Consider the following 21,574-nt stretch of genomic DNA (forward strand, 5'->3'; position numbering starts at 1 on the left):
CTAACTTGTTCCAATTCTGAAAAGTGATTTCAAAGTATATTTACATTGTTACAACGAATTGACTTTTTAAAGAACACTTGTTTAAAAATTGATGTTAAATAAATATTTATAACGGAGACCATGAGTGTAAGTGTCTTGGTTACTTGTATTTACAGAGTTCATTTGTAGAGCTCTACAGCTCACATTTATCCCTCTTGAGATAGGCCTATCTGCTCAGTCACACTAACACCTTGTGTAATACAGACCTATACCAAAAGGCGGGTTACCTAATTCCAAGCAGAGAAGTGTTGTGTAGTCTAACAGTGTGAATGCATCAATGCTTACTTAACCAGGTCCACAGAGAATGATCCCTAACTCATAAAGATCAGCCCTAAGTTGTCCGGTGCCTTTTGCCCAATAGTTCAGGTATAGGATCCACAGATTTTGGGGCAGGACAACATTCACGTAGGGTCTCGGGGATCCAGTGAAGGGTTCTAATTTGTCAGTGTACAAGTTAAACTAGCTAACAGAAGTAGCCCCAATTTTCAGAAGTCTTGGGCAAGCAATGGCAAACCCAATATTGTTGGAATAAAGTTTATTATAAGCCCATAGACTTATGAGAGTTTAGGGGTAGCTAAGTATCACTGCAACTTACAGTACTCATATTCTACCCCAGTCTTGGCAGGACAAAGGAAGAGGGTCAGAGGTTGGTTTTGCTGCCGACAGTCAGTCCTCTACAGGGGTTGCAGGTTCTAGATGATCTCCGGTTGGTGTCTTTCACTGTTGCAAGAACTCTCGAAAATGAAGAATACAGCAAAACTCGATACAGGACCCCTCGCAGGACTGGACTCTGTTCAGGTAAGCGATTTCAGACGGTGGTTGCCGCAGCACAGCAACGCAAAGGGATTCAACTGCAGCAGTCTGACTTTCCCACCGATCTCGGGGTCCCCTTGATGCTAGGATGCCAAAATGCTGCAGAGGTGAGTATTGTAGGGCAAGCTGAGGATCCCCAAAGTTCCAGGTCGAAATTTGGAACAGTGATGTCAGCAGCTCAATAGCCCAAACTCTGAGCTGATCAGCCCCAGGACACTTCTGAAGGCTCTTTGCAGAGTACCGAGTAGACATCGGGAATGGATGTTCCCTCCACTCCCAGGGTCGCAGCTCTATCGCAGGACTGCTAAAGGTCTTCAGCAAGACAGGGCTCCTCCAGGACTGCAGCAGCCGTTGCTAGCCAGGCCTCCTTTCCGACGAGTCTCCGGTTTCTTTGCAGGGGTGTCAGCTGGATAGAAGCCTGGTCTCCTTCAGGGTATTCCAGGATCTCTGAAGAATGGATGCAGGGGTCCTCTTCCCCTAATAACCAGGTAAGAACAGCTGCCCTCACTAGCCATTGAACGAACACACACATTTCGAGGGGATTGGGTCCTCCGACGTATTCCATATCTATGACGAATAATGTCCACAGCTGTGCTGTTTCGGAAAATCTTTGGCGTCTGCGTCCTGCGTAGATGACGTCGATGCGCCGTCCCCGAGGACCTCCTCAGACGGCCGACGTCACCCAATGTGATAAGTAGGACGCACGACGCCCATAGCCTCAGTTCTGTTTTTTCCGCAAATGTGTTAGCTTCGTGAATCTCAGTACACCTCGACTTGTTGGAGTTTGCTGTTTTCTATCTATTCTCGGTTCGTTGAACCTGTTCGGTTTGTTGTGAAGACCTTTTTGTGGCGATGTCTTTCTCATCTTCGACCCCGTGTCCGGGCTTCAAGAACTGCGGGGACTGTGGGTCCAAGATGTCGGTCACGGACTCGCACGGCGCCTGCCTCTGGTGCCTCGGGGAGGTCCACGATACGGACGACTGTGTCGACTGCCAGTCGCTCACTGCAAAGGCCTTGCGGGAACGCAAGTAGAAGCTGTCGGTAGGCCCGGTGTCTAAGCCCCGGAAGTCGAGGTCTGCGGGGCTTTCGACCGATGACTCGAGGGGTGACTCTCCGCGTTGTTGTCAGAGGTCCGGTGCGTCTCCTTCCAGGAGTCGGTCTCGCCACTCCTCCGCCTCTTCTAGGCATTCCAGGAAGCGCCGGCATAGTTCGCCTTCCCCGTCCTCTTCCGAGGACTCCGCCCGTCGGCGGGTCGCTTATCCCTCCATGCAAGCGACACCGGAGGAATGGGCTTCCTTCGGGAAGCAGATGCTAGCGATTCTGGAATCGCAGTGCACCGGTCCATCCGCGCCTCCGAGTGGGGTCGGTCGGCACCGGTCGACAGACACCGCCCGTACGCCTTTGGGCTCGGGTGGTCGGCACGGCTCGCGGGAGAGGTCCCGCTCGGACAAGGGTAGCCGTTCTCGCCATGCCTGTTCCAGGTCCCGGTCCTCGATGCGCTCGAGACCGCGTGATCCTGTGCCGTCTTCGAAGATGATGTCGACGCCTGTGGCGCCGAGGTCGTCGATTTCTCTCGAGGCTCTGCCTCCGAGGGGGTCGTCGACGCTGTCGGCGCCCAGGTTGTCGAGAGACACGCTCTGAGCTCCGGCTTCGAGGACTGTCGACGCCGTCGATGCTGGCGGCGCTGCAGCCGACGCTGATTCGCTCCACGTCAGCACCTTTTCTGTCAACGGCGACTCGTCGCCTTTTGAGGTGGTGGTGTCGGAGGAGCCCCGTGGCATGGGATTTGCCCCTAGAACGCTATGGCTAAGGTCCGGCACTGCTTTGGTCCGCAGAGGTCTTCCTCTCCCCGCCTGGAGTATATTTCAGAGGGTGATGAAGGCTCTGAGGGCGGCCTGGTTCCGGTTACGGTTCCAGATGACCTTATCTTGGGCCATAGCCAGTTTGATGACCTGAGGCAGTCGCTGCATGATGCCAGTGTTAGGCAGAAACCTGTGCAGTTCCCTTAGGGAACACTGCAAAAGATTTAGGACTACAGGTGTTAGCAGTAAACCCACTTGGTAGCAGTCTGTACCACCCAGATTTACCTGGTAGCTGTGGCTGAGCAGTCAGACGTCCCTCAAGAAGAGTTAGGCAGTATGCAAAGTATACACAATAGGCACTCGGACACAATAATACAAGCAAACACTGACAAGAGCTTTGGTATCAAAGTATATAATTATTTATTTAAAAACAGTTTGAAACACTCCAGCACTCTTATTGTAAAATACTCTTAACACAGTTACTATTATAATATATACAACCCTTATTCCTTATCAGACAAGTCTTAGTTAACACCACTTATTTTCATACAGAGGTGAGCGCTTAACTATAGATGGCACTCCAATAAGTTTATGAAAAAGGTAGGGAAAAAGACAGAATGTGGAAAGGTACACCACTCTGAGATTTAGGAACACTGTTAGCAAGGCAGAAGAGCAAAAGTCACTTGTGAGCCAAAGTCCGTAGGCTGGGCCCACTCTTAGAGAGAGCAGAGCACAAATGCGCCCAAGATCACAGTTACACTAGGCTTGGAAAGTCTTGCAGGGAGTTCGAAAAGAGTTTAGAGAGGCTTAGAAAAGTTTAGCCAGGGTGTCCCAGGCTAACCCAGGTTCGAAAGCCGGGGGCTAAATCTACCCCGTACAGTCGGTGGCAAGGGAAGCCAGGCGGGACACGCTACCTTAAGTGGGAAGGATCCTCCAGCGGTGGCAGTTGTTCCTGGCAGTGGGTGCAAGTCTCGTCGTCCAGAGGAAGAGAAGAGCTCGACTTGGAGGAAAGATGAAGGTCGTTGCACTACCAGGGAAGAAACCAGCCGCCCAGTTTTCCGGTTAAAGGTAGTACCCTTTAATTCGCGGTCATGGTAAAACGTGGTATCCCGGTTGCCGGGGTGCTTGCCACAGGCAAGGCGGCCACGAGATACGTCGGGAAGGCAAAAAGACGGTGAAACTGTTTATCCCCACCAGTCAAAGAAAGAAGACTCTCCGGCGGGAGATCTCCTCTGTCGTTGGGGAAAAGTGGTGAGACGGTCCAATAGGGCTCCACCGGTGGTGTCGTCGTGGCAGGTCGGCTCAACTTCTCCCTCATCGAATTCTTAGGTCCTGTGGCGACTTCTGAAGTTCCAGTCCCCAAAGCCCTGCTTTTATGCAGAAAACCCCCATTCACTCAGCCTAGCTGTCACTCAAACATGCTAAGTGGTGAGCCGGCCGGCTCACCACTTGGGCCAATCAGGACGGAGTGCGACTTGAGTTGCCTAGGCAACTCAGTCCAGGGTGCCTAAATCCCCCTCCACCCCTCCTAAGTACCCCAGACAGAGTGGCACCACTTTGGAGGGCTTCTGTGGAGAAGCTCGCCAAAAAATGGAACAAAGGGCTCGACTTGGGTTGGAGTCACAGAAGAGAACATAAACACCATTTTAGAACCGAGTTTTGGCAAAAAAATACCAACCGGAGAATTATTAATTAAATAAACCGGCGGTATGTTCGAGGCGATCGTAATTAAATAAATAAAGATAGTAGCCTCGAACAATGGGAAAATCCCATAGAGAAATATTCGCGGTTGAATATAAAAAGTAGTATCCACTGCCACCAGCCAAAACTTGATCAGGGGGGACGGAGACGTGCCCCCTCGACTAATGGACCCCGGGGCAATTGAATTGCCCCAGCCAGTACATCCACAATATGATGGTTTGTACTGGTTCTGTTCAGAATTTAAGACTAGTAAAGTCAATGGTGACTTTACATGCCCTGGGAGACAGTAGTCAGTCCCAGGGTATGGAGTCTATACTGGGGGGTCACTATGACACTCCTGTGTTACTGCACTGAGGGTGCTGTGTAACACACATCACAAAAACACATGAAGCCCTATGGGGTAAAAGACCCCATAGCCCATTAAACACATCTAGAGTCAAAGAAATACACTCAAATCATGCCCAAGAGTGAGGGTAAAAGAGTCTCACTCTTGGCAGGAGAAAAAAATAAACCCCAAAAATCCAGCAAAGCTGCTGGGGGACTCACTAGGTTAGGAAATTCAGCCTAAACAGAGAATTCTCCCTAACACAGTGGACTGGACACCTCTACGGAGGTGGAGTTTTGTCGGCCGGAGCCTGGCACTCATGCCGATTCTTCATATCAGCGCTTATGTCTCAGGTTACCGAGTACTTGGGTTGGTCAGCTCCCCCAGGGGAGTTTGTTCAGGATGATCTCACGGACATCCTTGATCTCTGTCCACCCACTGACCCGGTTTTGCCTTTTCATATGGCTCTGCAGAGAAGGGCGGCGGCGGCGGCTTGGACTGCTCCGGAGAGTCTCCTGGCAGTGGGCAAGTCTTTGTCGCGGAAATACTGTCCAGCCAGTAGCGACCCCTGCTACTTGTCTAGGCACCCCACCCCGGAGAGTTTGGTGGTGCAGGCGGCTATGGCCCCGGCAAAGCAGGCGTCGTATCCTACCATCTCTCCGGATAGGGACGACAAACGTTTTGACGGCTGGGCGAAGAAAGTGTTTTCTTCTGGGGGTATGGCGCTTCAGGCGGCCAACTCCATATGTGCCTTGTCTCGTTTCACACACACTCTGTGGAACTGTGTTGCATTAGCGGCTGAACATATTCCCGAAGGGGACGAACGGGATGGTTTCCTTGCTATGGTTCAAGATGGCAAGGATGCTATGTGTGAGGCCGTTCAGTCGGGTTTGGACTTGGCGGATTGTGTCAGCCGGTCCATGCCGGCGAGCACCGTAATGCGCAGGTTTGCGTGGTTGCGGAAGTCTGGGTTCGCTCCTGATGTGCAGTCCCGGCTCCTCAACATGCCCTTTGACGGTGAACACCTTTTTGGCAGCAAGGCTGACGAGAGCCTTGAGAGGTTGCAGCCCTTAAAAGCTGCAGCGAAGTCGTTGGGCGCTGCAGTTCGCCAACCTCTGCCTTTTCGTCCTAGGGGACAGCAATGGAAGGGAGGTTCCTTTCGCTATTACTCGTCCTTCAGTAAAGCGAGGGGAGCTAGCAGTCAAAGAGGCCATCGTAAGAGTGCCAGAGGTGGAAATAAAGGTACTCGAGGTGCCAAGGTCGCTCGGGCAGTTGCCTCTTTGCCCTCGGGCAACGCCGCAGCCGCTACCACTCAGTCATGAGGCCAGGTCCCATAGTTCGCCGGTTGGGGGAAGGCTGGCGCAGCATCTTGTGGAGTGGCAAGCCATTACTTCGGATGCGTGGGTTCTGGAGATCATAACCCACGTCTACTGTCTTCCTTTTCGGCAGAGGCCTCAAGACAATCCACCAGGGAGCTTCTCTTTGAAGAGTCCGGATCCGCTCCTTGCGCAGGAAATTCAAGCCCTGCTGGAGAAAGGCGCCATAGAACTGGTGCCTGTAGCGGAGAGGAACAAGGGATGGTATTCCGCCTTATTTTTTGATATCGTAGAAAGACTGGGGATTGAGACCCATCATGGACTTGCGCGGTTTGAACAAACTCCTCAGGAAGGACAAGTTCAAGATGGTGACTCTTTCTCAAGTCCTCCAGGCCCTTCAACTTCAGGACTGGTTGGTGTCTCTCAACCTCAAGGATGCTTACTTCCATGTGCCGATCCATTCCAAGCACAAGTACCCGAGGGTCGCGGTTGGCGACTCGCACTTTCAGTTTTGACCTCCGCCCCAAGGGTTTTCACCAAGCTCGTGGTGGTGGCAGCGCATCTCAGGAAAGGGGGGATTCACGTCTACCCCTACCTGGACGATTCGTTGATCAGGGGAGCTCTCCCGAGCAAGTCCCGGATCATCTGTCCGTCACCTGACACGCCCTTCACAGGCTGGGCTTCTCCCTCAATTTAAAGAAGTCGCATTTGACACCAACGCAGCGGCTCCAGTACATCGGAGCAGTGCTCGACACGTCCCTGGGGCAGTGTTTTCCTCCTCAGGTGAGGGCTCTTCACATTCAGCAGATGGTGCACAAGTTTCAGCATGCCCAGACGCTCCCAGCGTCCGAGTTCTTGAGACTGCTCGGCCTCATGGCATCCTGCGTTCTTCTGGTGCCAGAGGCTCGTCTGCGGATGAGATCTTTGCAGTGGGCGCTCAAGCTCCAGTGGTCTGTCCTCCGGCAGGCTGTCGGACCCTGTTCAGGTGCCGCCCTCGGTAGCCCGGGACCTTCTGTGGTGGGCCGTCGAGGGTAATCTGATGGGGCCCATTTTGGCTGCCCTGGCCGGAGGTGACGATCGTGACGGACGCATCCCTCACGGGATGGGGAGCTCATGCCAACGTGTTGACAGTCAGCGGTCGTTGGTCTCCGTCGGAGTCCAGACTCCATATCAATCTGTTGGAGCTGAGGGCTGTCAGGCTAGCCCTGAAGGCTTTTCTGTCGACTGTGCGCAGAAAGAGTGTCCTGATTCTAACGGACAACACAATAGCCATGCACTACCTCAACAAAAAGGGGGGGTGGCAGGGTCACTTCCGCTGTGCAGGGAGGCGATGAAGCTAGAGTTCTGGGCCATCCAGCAGGAAGTTTCGATCTCGGCGGTTCATCTGGCCGGAGACGTTGACAAGACGGCGGATGCTCGGAGCAGGCAGAGCACGATCTCTCACGAGTGGGAGCTGGCTCAGGAGATTCTCCAGGAGATTTTCGCCCTTTGGTGGACCCCTCAAGTGGATCTCTTCGCCTCCAGTGTCAACTGGAAGTGCGAAAGGTTTTGCTCGCGGGAATTTCCTCCAAAAGGAGCCTTTGGAGACGCGTTCGTGGTGGAGTGGTCATTCCCACTGCTGTACGCGTTTCCTCCAGTCCCCGTCATCCCGCAAGTGCTACGGAGGTTCGGTTCCTGGATGATCCTCATTGCTCCGGCGTGAGCCCGGAGAACGTGGTACCCGGACCTTCTAGACTTGTCAATCTGCCCTCCACGTCGTCTTCCCTACCGAGACGATCTGCTCTCACAGGAGGGGGGGGTCAGGTTCTCCATCCAGAGGTCAGATCCCTCAATCTTCACGCTTGGCTTCTGAAAGGTTTAGGTATAAGGATTGGGACCTCCCTGAAGACGTGATGGAGGTGTTGCTCTTGGCCAGGCGGCCGACAACAAAGTCTCTGTGCCATTGCCGTTGGATAAAGTTCTGCGACTGGTGCAGAGTTCAGAATGTGGATCCTTTTGAATGTGACATTCCCATGGTTTTGTCTTTTTTGCTTTCTTTGGCCCACAGGGGCTTGCAAGTGGGGACCATTAAAGGTTACCTGGCGGCGCTGTCCATATTTAAGCGCTCGTCTGAAGTGTTCCTATTTTAAGATTCCTTTAATTTCGCAGTTTTTGAAAGGGCTCACTAATGTGTTCCCTCTGTCACCTTTTTTGGTGCCAGGTTGGGATTTGAACCTTGTTCTTAAGTTTCTTATGGGTGCTCCGTTTGAGCCTTTACATTCTTGCCCTTTGAGGCTGTTGACTCTGAAAACTGTTTTTGGTTGCGGTTACTTCCGCTCGCAGAGTGAGTGAGTTACAGGCACTTTCAGTTAAGCCACCCTTCACTGTGTTTCATAAGGACAGGGTTGTCCTTAGAGTTCGTCCTTTTCTTCCGAAGGTGGTTTCAGAATTTCATTTGAGCCAGAAGGTTGTTGTTCCGGCGTTCTATCCTTCTCCACATCCTGGTAAGGAAGAGGAGAGGCTCCATAGGCTTGATCCTCGGAGAGCTTTCGCGCATGTCCCTGGTCAGAGTGGACGATCAACTTTTCATTGGTTACGCTGGAAAGTGTTTGGGACAAGCTGTGACGAAACAGACTTTGTCTCGTTGGATTATTTTAGCTATCTCCGAGTGTTACCGCTCAGTGTAACCCGGCTGGCTTGCGGGCCCATTCTACCAGAGGAGTGGCTGCGTCTACTGCTCTGCAGAGGGGAGTTCCTATTCGTCATATCTGTGATGCAGCCACCTTGGCTTCAGTACATACTTTTGTACGTCACTATTCCCTTGATTCCATCAGAGGGCAAGATCTGGCCTTTGGCAAGGCAGTTCTCTATTCCGCAATTTGATTGGGCATGCTAAATTTGTATTCTAAATTCTTTCCCACCTCCTTGCTTGGTACTGCTTTGGGAGTCTGCCATAGATATGGAATACGTCAGAGGACCCAATCCCCTCGAAGAACAAGTTACTTTCTTACCTGGTAACGTTCTTTCGATGGGATGGTCCGACGACGTATTCCATATCGCTCCCTCCCTGCCTTCCCCGCTGCAGAATTTCTTTTGCGATTGCAGCTTGCGTTCCGCAAGGCCTTGTTTGTCTGGCAGAAAACTGGTGGTACACGTTCTGGGAAAAAACTATAACTGAGGCTATGAGCGTCGTGCGTCCTACTTATCACATCGGGTGACGTCGGCTGTCGGAGGAGGTCCTCGGGGACGGCGCATCGACGTCATCGACGCAGGACGTAGACGCCACAGATTTTCCGAAGCAGCACAGCTGTGGACACTATCTGTCATAGATATGGAATACGTCGTCGTACCATCCCATCGAAAGAACGTTACCAGGTAAGAAAGTAACTTGTTCTTGAGAGGCTTGTGGAATCTGCTTAGATCACATGCTGTGCATAGGCTGACATCTAGTGGAAGCTGCAGAGTATTAGTTTGTTTTTCGAAACATGAAAATGGGTGTCCACCTAGGGCATGCCAGTAATACTATCCCTCGTGACGCGTCCACTGTACCCATGATCCCTCACGCGTGTTAGACCCTCAGATTGGTTTTTTCCCGCCATACTTGTCGGAAGCATAGTTGCGGAGTTCCTTGGCTTTCAGCCATTTTGTCATAATTCATCTAAAATTCCCTGTTCTTTAAATCCCACATCGAGATTCCAAACATCAACACCGGTCCGAAGAACGAATAGCCGTCTAGACAGCACAACGGACTTTGGGCCTCGGAAGGCTTCTGGCCTCGGCCCTGCAAGTAGGGAGAGTGGGTAGTGGACGAAATCTCACACGCATTTATTGCCTACATACTCTTCCGCTTCCATAGAGTAAAATATGGAGAGTACTCCATTTAAATTTTGCCCCAAGTGCAAATGTAAGTTCCCTTGGGTAGATAAGCATAACACTTGTAATCTCTGTCTGCCTAGGGATCACCCCAAAGCTAATTGCAGAGTGTTTCAGCTCTTTAAAGCTAAAACACTAAAGGACTGCTCCACTAAACGTTGAGCCCACTACGCCAGGCAGCTCGAGGCCATGGAGGCGGTGGGTTCCTTCAGTGATGGCAGCAACGCCACCGTATCGGACGGTGAGGGCACAGGGGTGTCGATAGACACGCAAGCGCGAGTCCCCGGCCTCAGAGGATTGTCCGGCGGGGTAGTTATGGGGACCACACCCAGCGCCATGAGCGCTACCCACACTACTGCACCTAAGCACACTAACCCCAGCCGAGACTCGACACGCGTGTTGAGTGATTGGAAGAAAGGGGCACAAAGACAGCGATCCACAGAAACTGTGTCCTCTGGGTGTTCCAGGTCGAGAGGGCTTCACAGCACACAGCAACCGTCCACGATTGCCAAGGGTGCCTCGCTCACCAAACTTAGAGGTATGGTCGTCAGAAGACGAAACCAACCTCTATCCCCAAGCAACACACTTAGTCGGTTCTGGCAGCCTTTTCCATGTCTGCCCCCGAGTCTCGACGCACGCCCTCTAAAGCTACAGAACCTTCCCAACCCACCACCGAATCTCGGCGCCAGGCGTCGAAAGATTCAGAGAAGACCAAACAATCAGGGAAACATTCCTCTACTCATGTTAAAGCGGACAAACAGCAGAAAAAGTCATCAGAGAAAACATCTGCAACCCAGGTCCAGAAGGACAAGCATAGGTCTTCAGATAAATATAAATCTAAGACCCCTGACCCTGTCACTAGACGTAAAGTTATCCCTCCCACTCCACAGGATATGGGAATAGAAGAACCTCAGCAAGAGGTGTTCATACCCAGTTCCAGGGAATGGGGCTCTGATGACATCGACAGGGTGATGACAAGAATGTCTTCTTTGGCTAATTTCTATGAGGAAAACCCTGATTATTTTCTGAGCTATCAGAATACCCCTGACACCTCTACTCCTTCAGGATCCAAAGTAAGAGACCTCGGAATGAGACTCCAGCTCAGAGACTGATTTCAGACGCACTCTATTCTACCTTACCATCCGTATGCTGAAGAAACAGACATACAGGGGTCGATTATTAGAGACGACGACGAGGAATACTAGGCGGAAGCCTATAGTCTAGACTCGCCTATTCCCAAAGATCCACCTGTAAATGACTCGCCTGTCTATAAACAGCCACTACTGAATGAGGTCTTAGCTAGAGCTGCAGAGCACTTTCAGAGACACTCGAGGGGCTCAGGAAGAGAGGGACTTTGCAGAGGAAATCATGGAGGCTAAAAAGTCCATCGCCAAAGCCATACCAATTCTGAAATCTATCTAACGCAGAATTGATCCCTCCCTCCTCACCCCTAATCTCACCCGGTCAGTCAACCCCATAATTGAAAAATTATTCAGGGCCGCCCCTTGCGACCCACTATATACATAAAGGGTCAGTTTAAGCCCGACTCGCTGGTAGTTACCACCACCAGGAAAAGAGCGGGAACACCTCTAGCATCATCTGAAGCTCCCCCAGACAAGGAGAGCAAGAGGATATATGGGCTAGGAAGGAAAGTGGCCTCCACTTCCGCTTACCAGGCAAGAATTGCAAATAACACCACTCTGCTGGCAAGTTATTATTGTCACCAATGGGAGCAAGTAGCTGCCCTCATTGCCTCCGCAACAGAACCTCTAAAGGGCCAGTTAGCCCAGATTGCATCGGAGGGTAGATCGGTGTCTGTGTGCATTCTAAAGGCGACTTTTGACGCAGCAGCTAATGCAGGCCGGCTCATCGCAGAGAGCATTGTCCTCAAGAGACGCGCTTGGCTCAGTCGGGGTTCAATCCCGAGACCCAGGCTACTCTTATCGACATGCCGGTGGAACCGAATGTCTTGTTTGGCAAAGGGGTAGAGGAAGCACTCAAAACTGCCAAAGAGGAATACGATACCCTAACGCCCCTGGGACAATTAACTAACAAGCCCACAAACCAAAGAGGGAATAATTTTCATCGCTCACGCGGCAAAAATTCCCAGAGGGGTTCTAATTACTCACAGGGGCAAGGTATATCGTGGGGTGGCAACCAACAAACTACCCAAAGTTACGTCAAAGGTAACGAGAGGGGCCATGGTAGAGGGAGAGGCAGCCAAGGTAGAGGCGGTACTCCTCCCAGCAAACAGTGATGCTCCGCTCCGGGTCCCTTACCATGCATCCCCAGTAGGGGGGCACAGTTCCACCTTCACCCAAGCATGGGAAGGGATCTCCTCGGACAGATGGGTGCTGTCCGCGGATACTGCATCGAACTGTTGGAGCGCCCCCGCAACCACCCTCAAGACAAAAAATGCACTCCCTGGACCACCAAAAGATCCTCCTCGAAGACATCTTCCATCTTCTTGCAAAGGACGCGATAGAACTCGTCCCAGGTAAACAAGGGTATTTATTCAACTTACTTCCTTGTGCCAAAAAAAAATCTAACAATGCACCCAGTATTAGACTTACGCCCTACAAACAAGTAAGTCAAGCCCCAAAAATTTTGCATGACTACAAGAGGTAATCCCCCTCCTAAAAAGAGATTACATGGCAACATTGGACATGAAAGACGCCTATTTTCATATTTCCATGTTCCCAGCGCACAGAAGATTCCTACGCTTCAAGGTGGACAGTCAGCACTACCAGTTCATGGTGCTGCCCTTCGGTAAAGCCTCGGCTCCAAGGGTATTCAGCAAAGTACTGGCATTGGTGGCGGCGCACCTATGCAGGGAGGCAATCCAGTGTACCCTTACCTGAACGACTGGCTCAACATGGGGGAGACCCCAGTAATTTGCAGATCCAATATCCAAAGGACGATCGACCTCTTCGAATTTGGTTTCTCAATCAACGAGAAAAAATCAAGCCTGGTGCCAAGCACCTCCAAAACAGTTCCTAGGAGCTACGTTAAACACTCAAGAGGGGTTGGCCTTTCCATCAGAGGAAAGAATTCGGAATATACTACTGCAAATTCATCAATATCAGTCCGGTCGTCAGATAAGGGTACACAAAGCGATGTTTGCTAGGCATGATGGCGTCATGTATTTACCTGGTTTCCCACACGCGCCTGTGACCCATGCAGGAATGGTTGGCGACAGTGGTCTCAGGCAAGTGGTCAGTGGGACGATCTAGTGTTTGTTTCACCAACACTAGTACAGAGTCTTTGCTGGTGGACAAGGGAGAATCTTTCAAAGGGGAAACCCGTTTACGAGCCAGAAATATAAGCTGTAGTCACTACAGACACCCCCCCCCCCCAGGATGGGGAGCACACCTCCTTCACCACAGAGGGCAGGGCATCTGGTCTCACAGTGGCCCAGAATCGCATCAATCTGCTAGAGCTTCTGGCAGTCTTCAGAGCTCTTCGAGCGTTCGAACCCCACCTGTCGAACCTGTCAGTGCAGATCCTAATGGACAGCACGACAAATGTTTTACATAAACAGGGGGGCACTCGTTAGTCAAATCTGTCCAGGCTTGCCCAGAAAATTTGGATATGGGCACTCAGACGGAACATTTACCTGTCATCTCAACATGTTCCAGAGGATCTCAATTCACTAGCAGACGCTTTAAGCAGAGATCCCCTCCCAGAAGAACATGAATGGTGTCTACACAGAGAAGTCGTAGAAGATATCTCACAGTGGGGTTTCCCCACTATAGACCTATTCGCCACAAGCGAAAACGGGCAATGCCCAGGATTCGCATCCAGGTTCCCTCAGCCAGACTCCAAGGGGGAACTCCCTGTGGATGAACTGGTCAGGGATGTTTGCCTATGCTTTTCCACCAACCCCTCTCATGAGGAAGGTGGTCAACAAGATGCACAGTTAATCGATGACGCTCATCCTAGTTGCTCCCATGTGGGTGAGGCAACCATGGTTGCCACACCTACGCAGACTAGCAGTGTGCGAACCCATCAGACTCCAGTGCTGGCACAACCTACTATCCCAGCACCAAGGTCAAACAGTGCATCCTCAACCCAACTCAATGAACTTGGCAGCATGGCTCCTGTAGTCATAGTTTGGACATTTCAACTTACCACAGAGGTGCATGGACATCCTAAAGGAATCTAGGAAACCAAACACGAGGCACTGTTATTTTGATAAATGGAAGAGATTCGTTATCTGGTGCCAGAATAAGCAAATCAACCCAGTTGATTGCACTTCTTCCGATATTGTCAACTACATGCTCCACCTGCTGGATGCAGGGTTGGTATTTAATTCACTCAAGGTACACCTGGCGGCGCTGCCAGCCTACACCACCTCCCATAACAAGGTGTTGTGGTGGAAAGTATCCGTGGTTAAAGCCTTTATGGAAGGGGTAAAGACTCCACCCTCCAATTTCGAACCCACCACCAGGATGGGACCTTAATGTGGTGCTTGCTAAACTCATGCCCTCCCCCCCCCACCCCCACCCTTTGAACCCATGCATAAAGCTAGTCTCTAAACACCTTACTTATAAGATTGCCTTCTTAGTAGCTGAGGCAGCACCTTGAACTGGTAGTGCTGACTGTCCACCTTAAAGCGCAAGAATCTTCTGTGTGCTGGGAACATGGAAATATGAAAATGGGCATTTTTCCTGTCCAATGTTGCCATGTAATCCCCTGTTTTTAGGAGGGGATTACCTCTTGGCGAGTAGTCATGCGAAATTTTTGGGGCTTGACATACTTGTTTGCAGGGCGTAAGTCTAATATGGGACACATTGTCAAATCTTTTTTTGGCACAAGTGTTAGGGAGAATTCTCATCTATAGCTGATTTCCCTCACCTAGTGAGTCCCCCAGCTGCTTTGCTGGACTTCTGGAGTTTTTCTTTCCCCTTGGTAAGAGCGAGAGCTTTTCCCCCACTCTTACCTGATTTTTGCTATGTGTTTCTATCTGTTTTTGTGATTGTGGACTCTGAAGTACACCACTTCAGTAACCCCCTTCTTTTTGTCACACAGCACCTTCAGTGCCGTGGCACACGTTTGTCTTTGAGACTTCCCTCGACTCCATTTCTGAGGCGACTACCGTCCCCCAGAAAAGGGTAAAGTTACCATTAACTTTACTTGGTCAATCTACCACAGATCCAGTACACCCCATCTTCCATGGAGTACTGGAAAGGGTTAATTTGTATCCCTTTTTATCTGTACCTTCTAGAGCATTGTTTTGCTCTTTTAACATTTAGACTTGGCTGGTGGCAGTGGTATCTACCCTAACGTTTCTACTGCGATTATATTAGATAAACGTGGTACTGTTCTTGGCTATTATTAGCCTCGAACATAAACCCGCTTGACCAAATCGTCTTTCTTTTGACTTCGGTTGGGTTTATTCGCCATTTCTTTTTGTTAAAGTCCTTCTTGTGTTTTACTTTGCGCAGCAAACTAGGTTCGCTTTCTTTGTTCACTGTCTTTTGGCAGGCTTCTGCTCAGAAGCCCTCCTCAAGGCGCCTGGGTGTTTAGGTGGGCTGAATGTGAGGGAGGGGTGTAGTCACCCCCTGCACAGGGTATCCTAGGAAACCCAAGTCGCAATTTGTCATGATTGGCCACGGTAGTTGTCCGGGCTGGACAAACCTCCATGCTGGGTGATTGACAGCCAGGCTGTGTGAATGGAGGTTTTTCGCATAAAAGGCAGGTCTCTTGGGCTAGAACTCAGAGAGTCGCCACTGGAACTAAAAGGAACCGAAGAGAAGCTGAGAAAACAACGGCTGCTGAAACTACCCCGTCCCGGTGAAGCCCTGCTGCAGTCCTGAGCGATCTTCTCTTCAACGACTTAGAGAAGATCCAGTCCGGAGTCGTCTTCCCTTGAGCTTGGTGGGGATAACCAGCTCATCTTCCACTGCGAGAGGACCCTCTTCCTTGGTCGAAATAGCTGCACTCTGCTGTAGTGGTTCGGATAGCCACCTGAAGAGCCTCTCCTATTTTTAAGGAGCACACCTTTCATTCCTTGTAGCTGCTGCCGGCTTCATCCATGTGTGGTGCAGACCACCTTCAGATGTCCACCTTCACAACGAAGCTCCAGGGATCGAGGTCTACGGGAAACCAACAGGAACAACTGCCAGGGCACCAGCTGCACCATAGGAACAAGGTACTGTGTTCTGTCGAGGAAACTGGGTGAATCCCTTTTTCTTAATTTCCAAGGCTTGCCCTTGTCTTCTCTCCTTCTTAAACTTTTACTTCCGAACATTGACAATATCGAAGTACTTTTGGCTACGTTGAATCGTGAACTCTGTCTGATCTTCGGCAACATGCCCCAGCGTCTTTCGATCCTGGCTCCGTTGACTTTTGAACTCCTGTCTGAGTTTCTCGATTGTCTGCCTAACCAAAATATTGCCTGTGATTTTTGCCGCCAACTCCCACTGGGTATCGCAGGTTTTAAGTGTGTTTTTGCCCCGGTAGCATTTCATGTCACTGATGCACGTTTATTTAGTAGACCGAACTGTTAAAAAGTGATCGCAATTGTGTTCGCGGTAACATGTTTTGTGCCTAAGACCGGTTCATTCAAACACAGGGTACTTACCTTGAAACTTACTGTACAAAGTGAATTGGTTAGTTGTAGTATATTTAACGTGTTTTTTTTATTGAAGTTTAATAGGTGTTTATAACGAATGGTTTAAAAATAAATGTACTTATATTTTTCTACTTGAAACCTTGAGTCAATGTTTGCTTGAGTCACAGTAATTGTGGTCCTCTTTGTGTAATCTCTGCTACTGCTCATATACTCTTGAGATAAGCCTGGCTGCTCTGCCACTGATCCCACTCTGACATAGTAGTACAGGCCTGTACCAAAGGTAAAACCTGTATTGCCATCTGTAGTCTTAATTGTGTGTAGTGGTACCTAAGGGCACTGCACAGGATTATGTCTAACAACAAGGAAGTAAGTTGAATAGATGGCCTTGTTTACATGGTTGCCCGGGACGAGTTCTATCGCGTCCTTTGCGAGAAGATTGACGATTTCCTCGAGGAGGATCTTCTGGTGGTCCAGGGAATGTATTTGTTGACGCGGAGGTTGGTTGCGGGGGCGCTCTAGCAGTTCGATGGAGTATCCTGCGGACACTGTGGACAGCACCCATCTGTCCGATGTGATCCCTTCCCATGCTTGGGTGAAGTTGGAAATGCACCCCCTACTGGGGATGCTTGGAAAGGGACCCTGAGCAGAAAGTCAGTTTTGCGGGAGGCGTACTGCCTCTGCCGGGGCTGCCTCTACCTCTACCTGGGCTGCCTTTACCTCTACCATGGCTCCCTTTACCTCTGCCGTAACTTTGGGTAGTCTGCTGGTTGCCACCCCATGATGTACCCTATCCCTGTGCATAATTGGAGCCCCTCGGGGAATTTTGGCTGCGTGAGCGACGAAAATTACTATTCCCTCTTTGATTAGTGGGCTTATTCGTCAATTGTCCCAGGGACTTTTGCGTATCATACTAGTCTTTGGCAGTTTTCAGTGCGTCCTCTACCGCTTTTCCAAACAAGACATTTGGTTCCACCGGCATGTCAATAAGGGTTGCCTGGGTCTCCAGTTTAAACCCCGACTGTCTTAGCCAAGCGTGCCTCTTAATGACAGTGCTCTCTATGAGCTGGCCTGCATTTTCTGCGGCGTCAAAGGTTGTCTTAGGAATGCAACCAGACACGGCTCTACCCTCCGACGCTATCTGGGTCAACTGACCCTTTAGTGGTTCCGGTGCAGAGTCAATGAGAGCAGCTACCTGCTCCCACTGGTGGCAATTATAGCTTGCCAGCAGAGTGGTGGTGTTGGCGATCCTTGCCTGGTAAGCGGAAGGCGAGGCTACCTTCCTTCCTAACCCATAAATTATTTTACTCTACTTGTCTGGGGGAGCCTCAGATGATGATGGAGGTGTCCCCGCTCTTTTTCTGGTGTTTGTAATTACCAAGGAGTCAGGCTTAAGTTGACCCACTCTACAAGAGGCACTGGGTCCACTCTGGCTTTCAGTGCAAATGTACCCCTTGACACCATTTGCAAAGCAGCTACTTGGAGCTCTATTCACACTTTTACTCAGCACTACTGCATTGACACTCATTCCAAGACAGATACTCGAGTGGGACAAGCGGTTCTAAGACACCGGTTTGCTCATGACCCTTCGCACATCCCACCTCCTTCTAACACTGCTCGCTAATCTATGCACAGCATGTGATCTAAGCAGATTCCACAAGCCTCAGAAGGGATACATTACTCACCGTAATCGTATTTCTGATGCTTGTATCTCCTTAAATTCACATGCGCCCGCCCTTCCTTCCCTCTGAGAGAAGGCGCATGAATGCTTGTAGTCTTATCTATCTTATCTGCTTGGATAATCTGTACTCTCGCTACTCCTCATGCTACCTCATGTTAGAAAAAATACAATCTGAGGGTCCTACACGTGTGAGGGATCATGGGTACAGTGGACATCACACTAGGGATAGTATTACTGGCACGCCCTGTGTCGACGCCCATTTTTGAGTTTAGAAAAACAAACTGTAATACTCTGCAGCAATATATATATCTGGACCACTCACCCATACCACTCACACACTGGGACCAGACAGTCCCAGCCAACATCCTGCCAGCAAACCCACACAGCCCTCCAGTAGCCTGCCAAAAGCTTCTGCTTTCCCGAACACTGGAAGTCATAAGTATTTTCCTGGACACTCAGGCCAGGAAGAAGGCTAAAAGACTTGATGACCAAAGGAGCAAAGGTCAGTGCAGTGAAGCTTAAGGCTTCACTGTACTGCAAAAAGAGCAGGCCAGTATAAAAATAAAAGCAACAAGTTTGCGGGTTCCATAAAATGGGAGGAAAGGTGAAGTTAAGAGAAATCTTTCCTAACGGCAGTCTTAGTTTTTGATACTTGCTGCAATATTGTCCTCTCGTTGTGGGACCTGTGACCAGATCCCGAACCCCAATACTGCAGCCCGTGAACCCCTGCTCTGTAACTAATCCAAGTATGTGGTCCCAGCGAATCGCTGAACCCTACAGGTGGTTGCTAGTGAAATAGGGAAACGGGGGAGGGAGTGATGAGCTTGATAGCAGTTTTCATCCGCTCCTCCCGCCATAGGGTTGTACGGGTTTGAAGTACTCACCCTTCCTCGGGCAGTGGTGGAGTTCTGGCCAATGATTCACCTGCCTCTGCCCCACCCTCTCTCCCGCTCTACCTACTCTCCAGCATTCCTCTAGTGTTGTGAGTTTGGGAGAGGACCACAATCTTTTGAACTTGCCTGTGTATTTTCATCCCAGGAACATTGTACCCTCTGTTGGCTTTGCCACTACTTTAAAAGAAGCCTGTCGACCCATAAAAGCTATCTTCTTAGGATTTCATTCTTAAGGCCACTACGCTTACTTAACTTAGCAGGCTAGGACTTTTCAGGTGTTATCTTTGTTGTTTATTTTATAAAGCAGAACAACATTTTTTACTTTTACATGGCTTTTCTTTGCTTTTCTTAGTGTTTCAATTGCTTTGCATTGCTTAGGTGTATTGTTCATTAGCTTTTCTACATAGTCTTCCATGTTTCATATTTGTAATACTTTCAACTTTAACTGTGGGCTGTCTTTAGTGGTATCTCTAACTTTATAGTTTTATAGTATTGATTTTATTGTACTACTTAGTTGTTGTTTGTATTGCTTTGTGTGGAGTCCTCATAAATTATGTATTTTTGTATTTGCTGTCTAATACAGCAAAACTGTCTAATTTGTATTTGAGTACTCTCATTGTACCCTTACACCCTCCACCTCATCGTCCCCCCACTTACAACATGAATTCTAAGCCTATTTAGTCTACCGGCTGCATTTTTTTTTAGTTTGGCGAGACGCAAGTGTTTTCACAGTTCACTAAAATAAGGTAGCTTCTCGGATCTCTTCCTCGGGGCTGGTACTGAAAATCTTACATTATAAATGGGATTTCAAGAGGTCTAATTTGTGGGAGGAATTACAATATCTAACAAAGATGTTAGCAAAGCTGTCATTTGTTCTTTGGTAGCTGCACTAGTTTTGGTGTGATAAGATCATTCAAAGTAAACCATCCAAATACTCCTATTCCTTTTTTTCATCCTATACTTCAGATTAAAGAGTGTGCAGATAAGGCAGAGCTGGCATATGGTAAGAAGTCTGGAGGCTCGTCTGCACCTGAGAAGAAGGATATGAAAGTGGCTGCTCCTGGGAAGGCCCCACCACCAGCTAGTGCGAACAATGATGGTAAAGAAAATGCAAAGGCCGTTGGTCCGCCGAAGAAGGCGGCTGCAACGAAGGTAATGGATTCTATCATAGTTGCTAAACTTTGAGTAACAGGCATGGACTGAATGTAATTTTCGGTATCCCGGGAAGTATGGCGAGTTAAAAATTACATATACTTTAGTCATTCATGTTTAGAAGTCGGATGCAAGGTGCTTTTAATTAGCCTTGACCACATTGATTTTTCACATCCTCTCTCCAAACATCTGGTATATCCTTCTGAGCATTGTCAAGGCTCTCTGTTCTTATCCCCTGTCGGACATCCTTTACGTTTTTGCACTGCAAAATCCTCTGTTTTAAGAAAACCTTGAATATGTGTACGAATATCCTCCCAATGCATTTGCTTTGTTGTGAAGTTACTTATTATTGTGGTGAAACTATGGGAGACCTATCCTTTAGTAGGCAACACGTATTTAGCCCCTCTGTCGATCCCATTCTTAGTGGTAACTATTGCAAAGCAAAAAAACTCTTGGACAGGGGGTTGAGGGGTGGGGTGGGGGGGAAGAGTACAGTTAAGGTATCCCTGAAACAGTTTGTTTTCTGTAAGGTAATGCCCTTATTTTTCTTTCTGAACAGTGATAAAGGGATTGCAAGGTTGCAGGTGAGCAATTTCTCTTTTGTACTTTTCCTTCCATTTACATTAATGGCTCCCTCAGCTATTGTGTGATGCCTTGCAACCTAACTTGACTCGTGGGGGGTAAGTAAATCCTTTTGCTTCCCTCAACTTGTCCATATTTTTTTCAGGAGCACTCGACAGCCCTTATGTCTAAATAATGAGACAATAACGATAATCTGAAAGCATGGCACTGTGTCCCTTTTTGATTCCTGTTTTTATTGTAGCACACACAACCTTATTGCAATGTGCTTCAGTGGAACTTGCTATTCCTTTTTGTTTACTGAAACATTTGTTAGCCATTTTTAATGTCCCTATGACAAGTTGGTGATGGTGAACCTTGCTCTACTCATCTAAAGGTATTTCTGTGCACTCACGTGCACCATCTTTACAAATGGATACCATTTTACCACAGATTACTCATCCAAATGGATATTCTCCTGCGTTTGCTGTTCCCTGAACCTTTCATCAGGGACTGTAGTTTTGCTAGATAACTGTCACACCTGTTGCTCTCCTTCCTCGCCCGTTGCTCTCCTTCCTCGCGATATCTCCACCGCTCAAATAAAGCACATGGGGTTCGGATTAGTGGCCACAATACCTTGTCTGTCGAGTTCCGTGGAAGGTCAACGGGAAGTGCTCGGCTGCATAGTAGAGGGCCTTTTTGGAGAGGTGTAATTTCCAGATCTTAGTAAACATTTAACTTTTGGCAACTTTACCTCCATTGTTGTATAGACTCGCAAACCTTTTGCTTTTGTTTCTGAACTGGTCTTGACTTTTTAGAGTCGAGAAGCCTTCATCTTACCTCCCCTCGGACCTTTACTCATTTTGTT

At 49.3% G+C, this 21,574-nt stretch overlaps 1 protein-coding gene across 3 annotated transcripts in view; it reads left to right on the forward strand.

Annotated features, from left to right (window-relative positions):
* The window catches only part of CKAP5 (cytoskeleton associated protein 5), a 1,593,334-nt gene that overhangs the window by 476,014 nt on the left and 1,095,746 nt on the right, over positions 1-21,574 (forward strand). For all 3 annotated transcript variants that reach the window (XM_069623197.1, XM_069623199.1, XM_069623198.1), the window contains exon 13: positions 19,963-20,148. In XM_069623197.1, the coding sequence (XP_069479298.1) occupies positions 19,963-20,148 (186 nt within the window). The remainder of the gene's footprint in view (positions 1-19,962; positions 20,149-21,574) is intronic.

This window comes from Ambystoma mexicanum, chromosome 11 (assembly GCF_040938575.1).
Source record: "Ambystoma mexicanum isolate Mex_15411 chromosome 11, UKY_AmexF1_1, whole genome shotgun sequence".
In the NCBI taxonomy this organism is placed as follows: Eukaryota; Metazoa; Chordata; class Amphibia; order Caudata; family Ambystomatidae; genus Ambystoma; species Ambystoma mexicanum.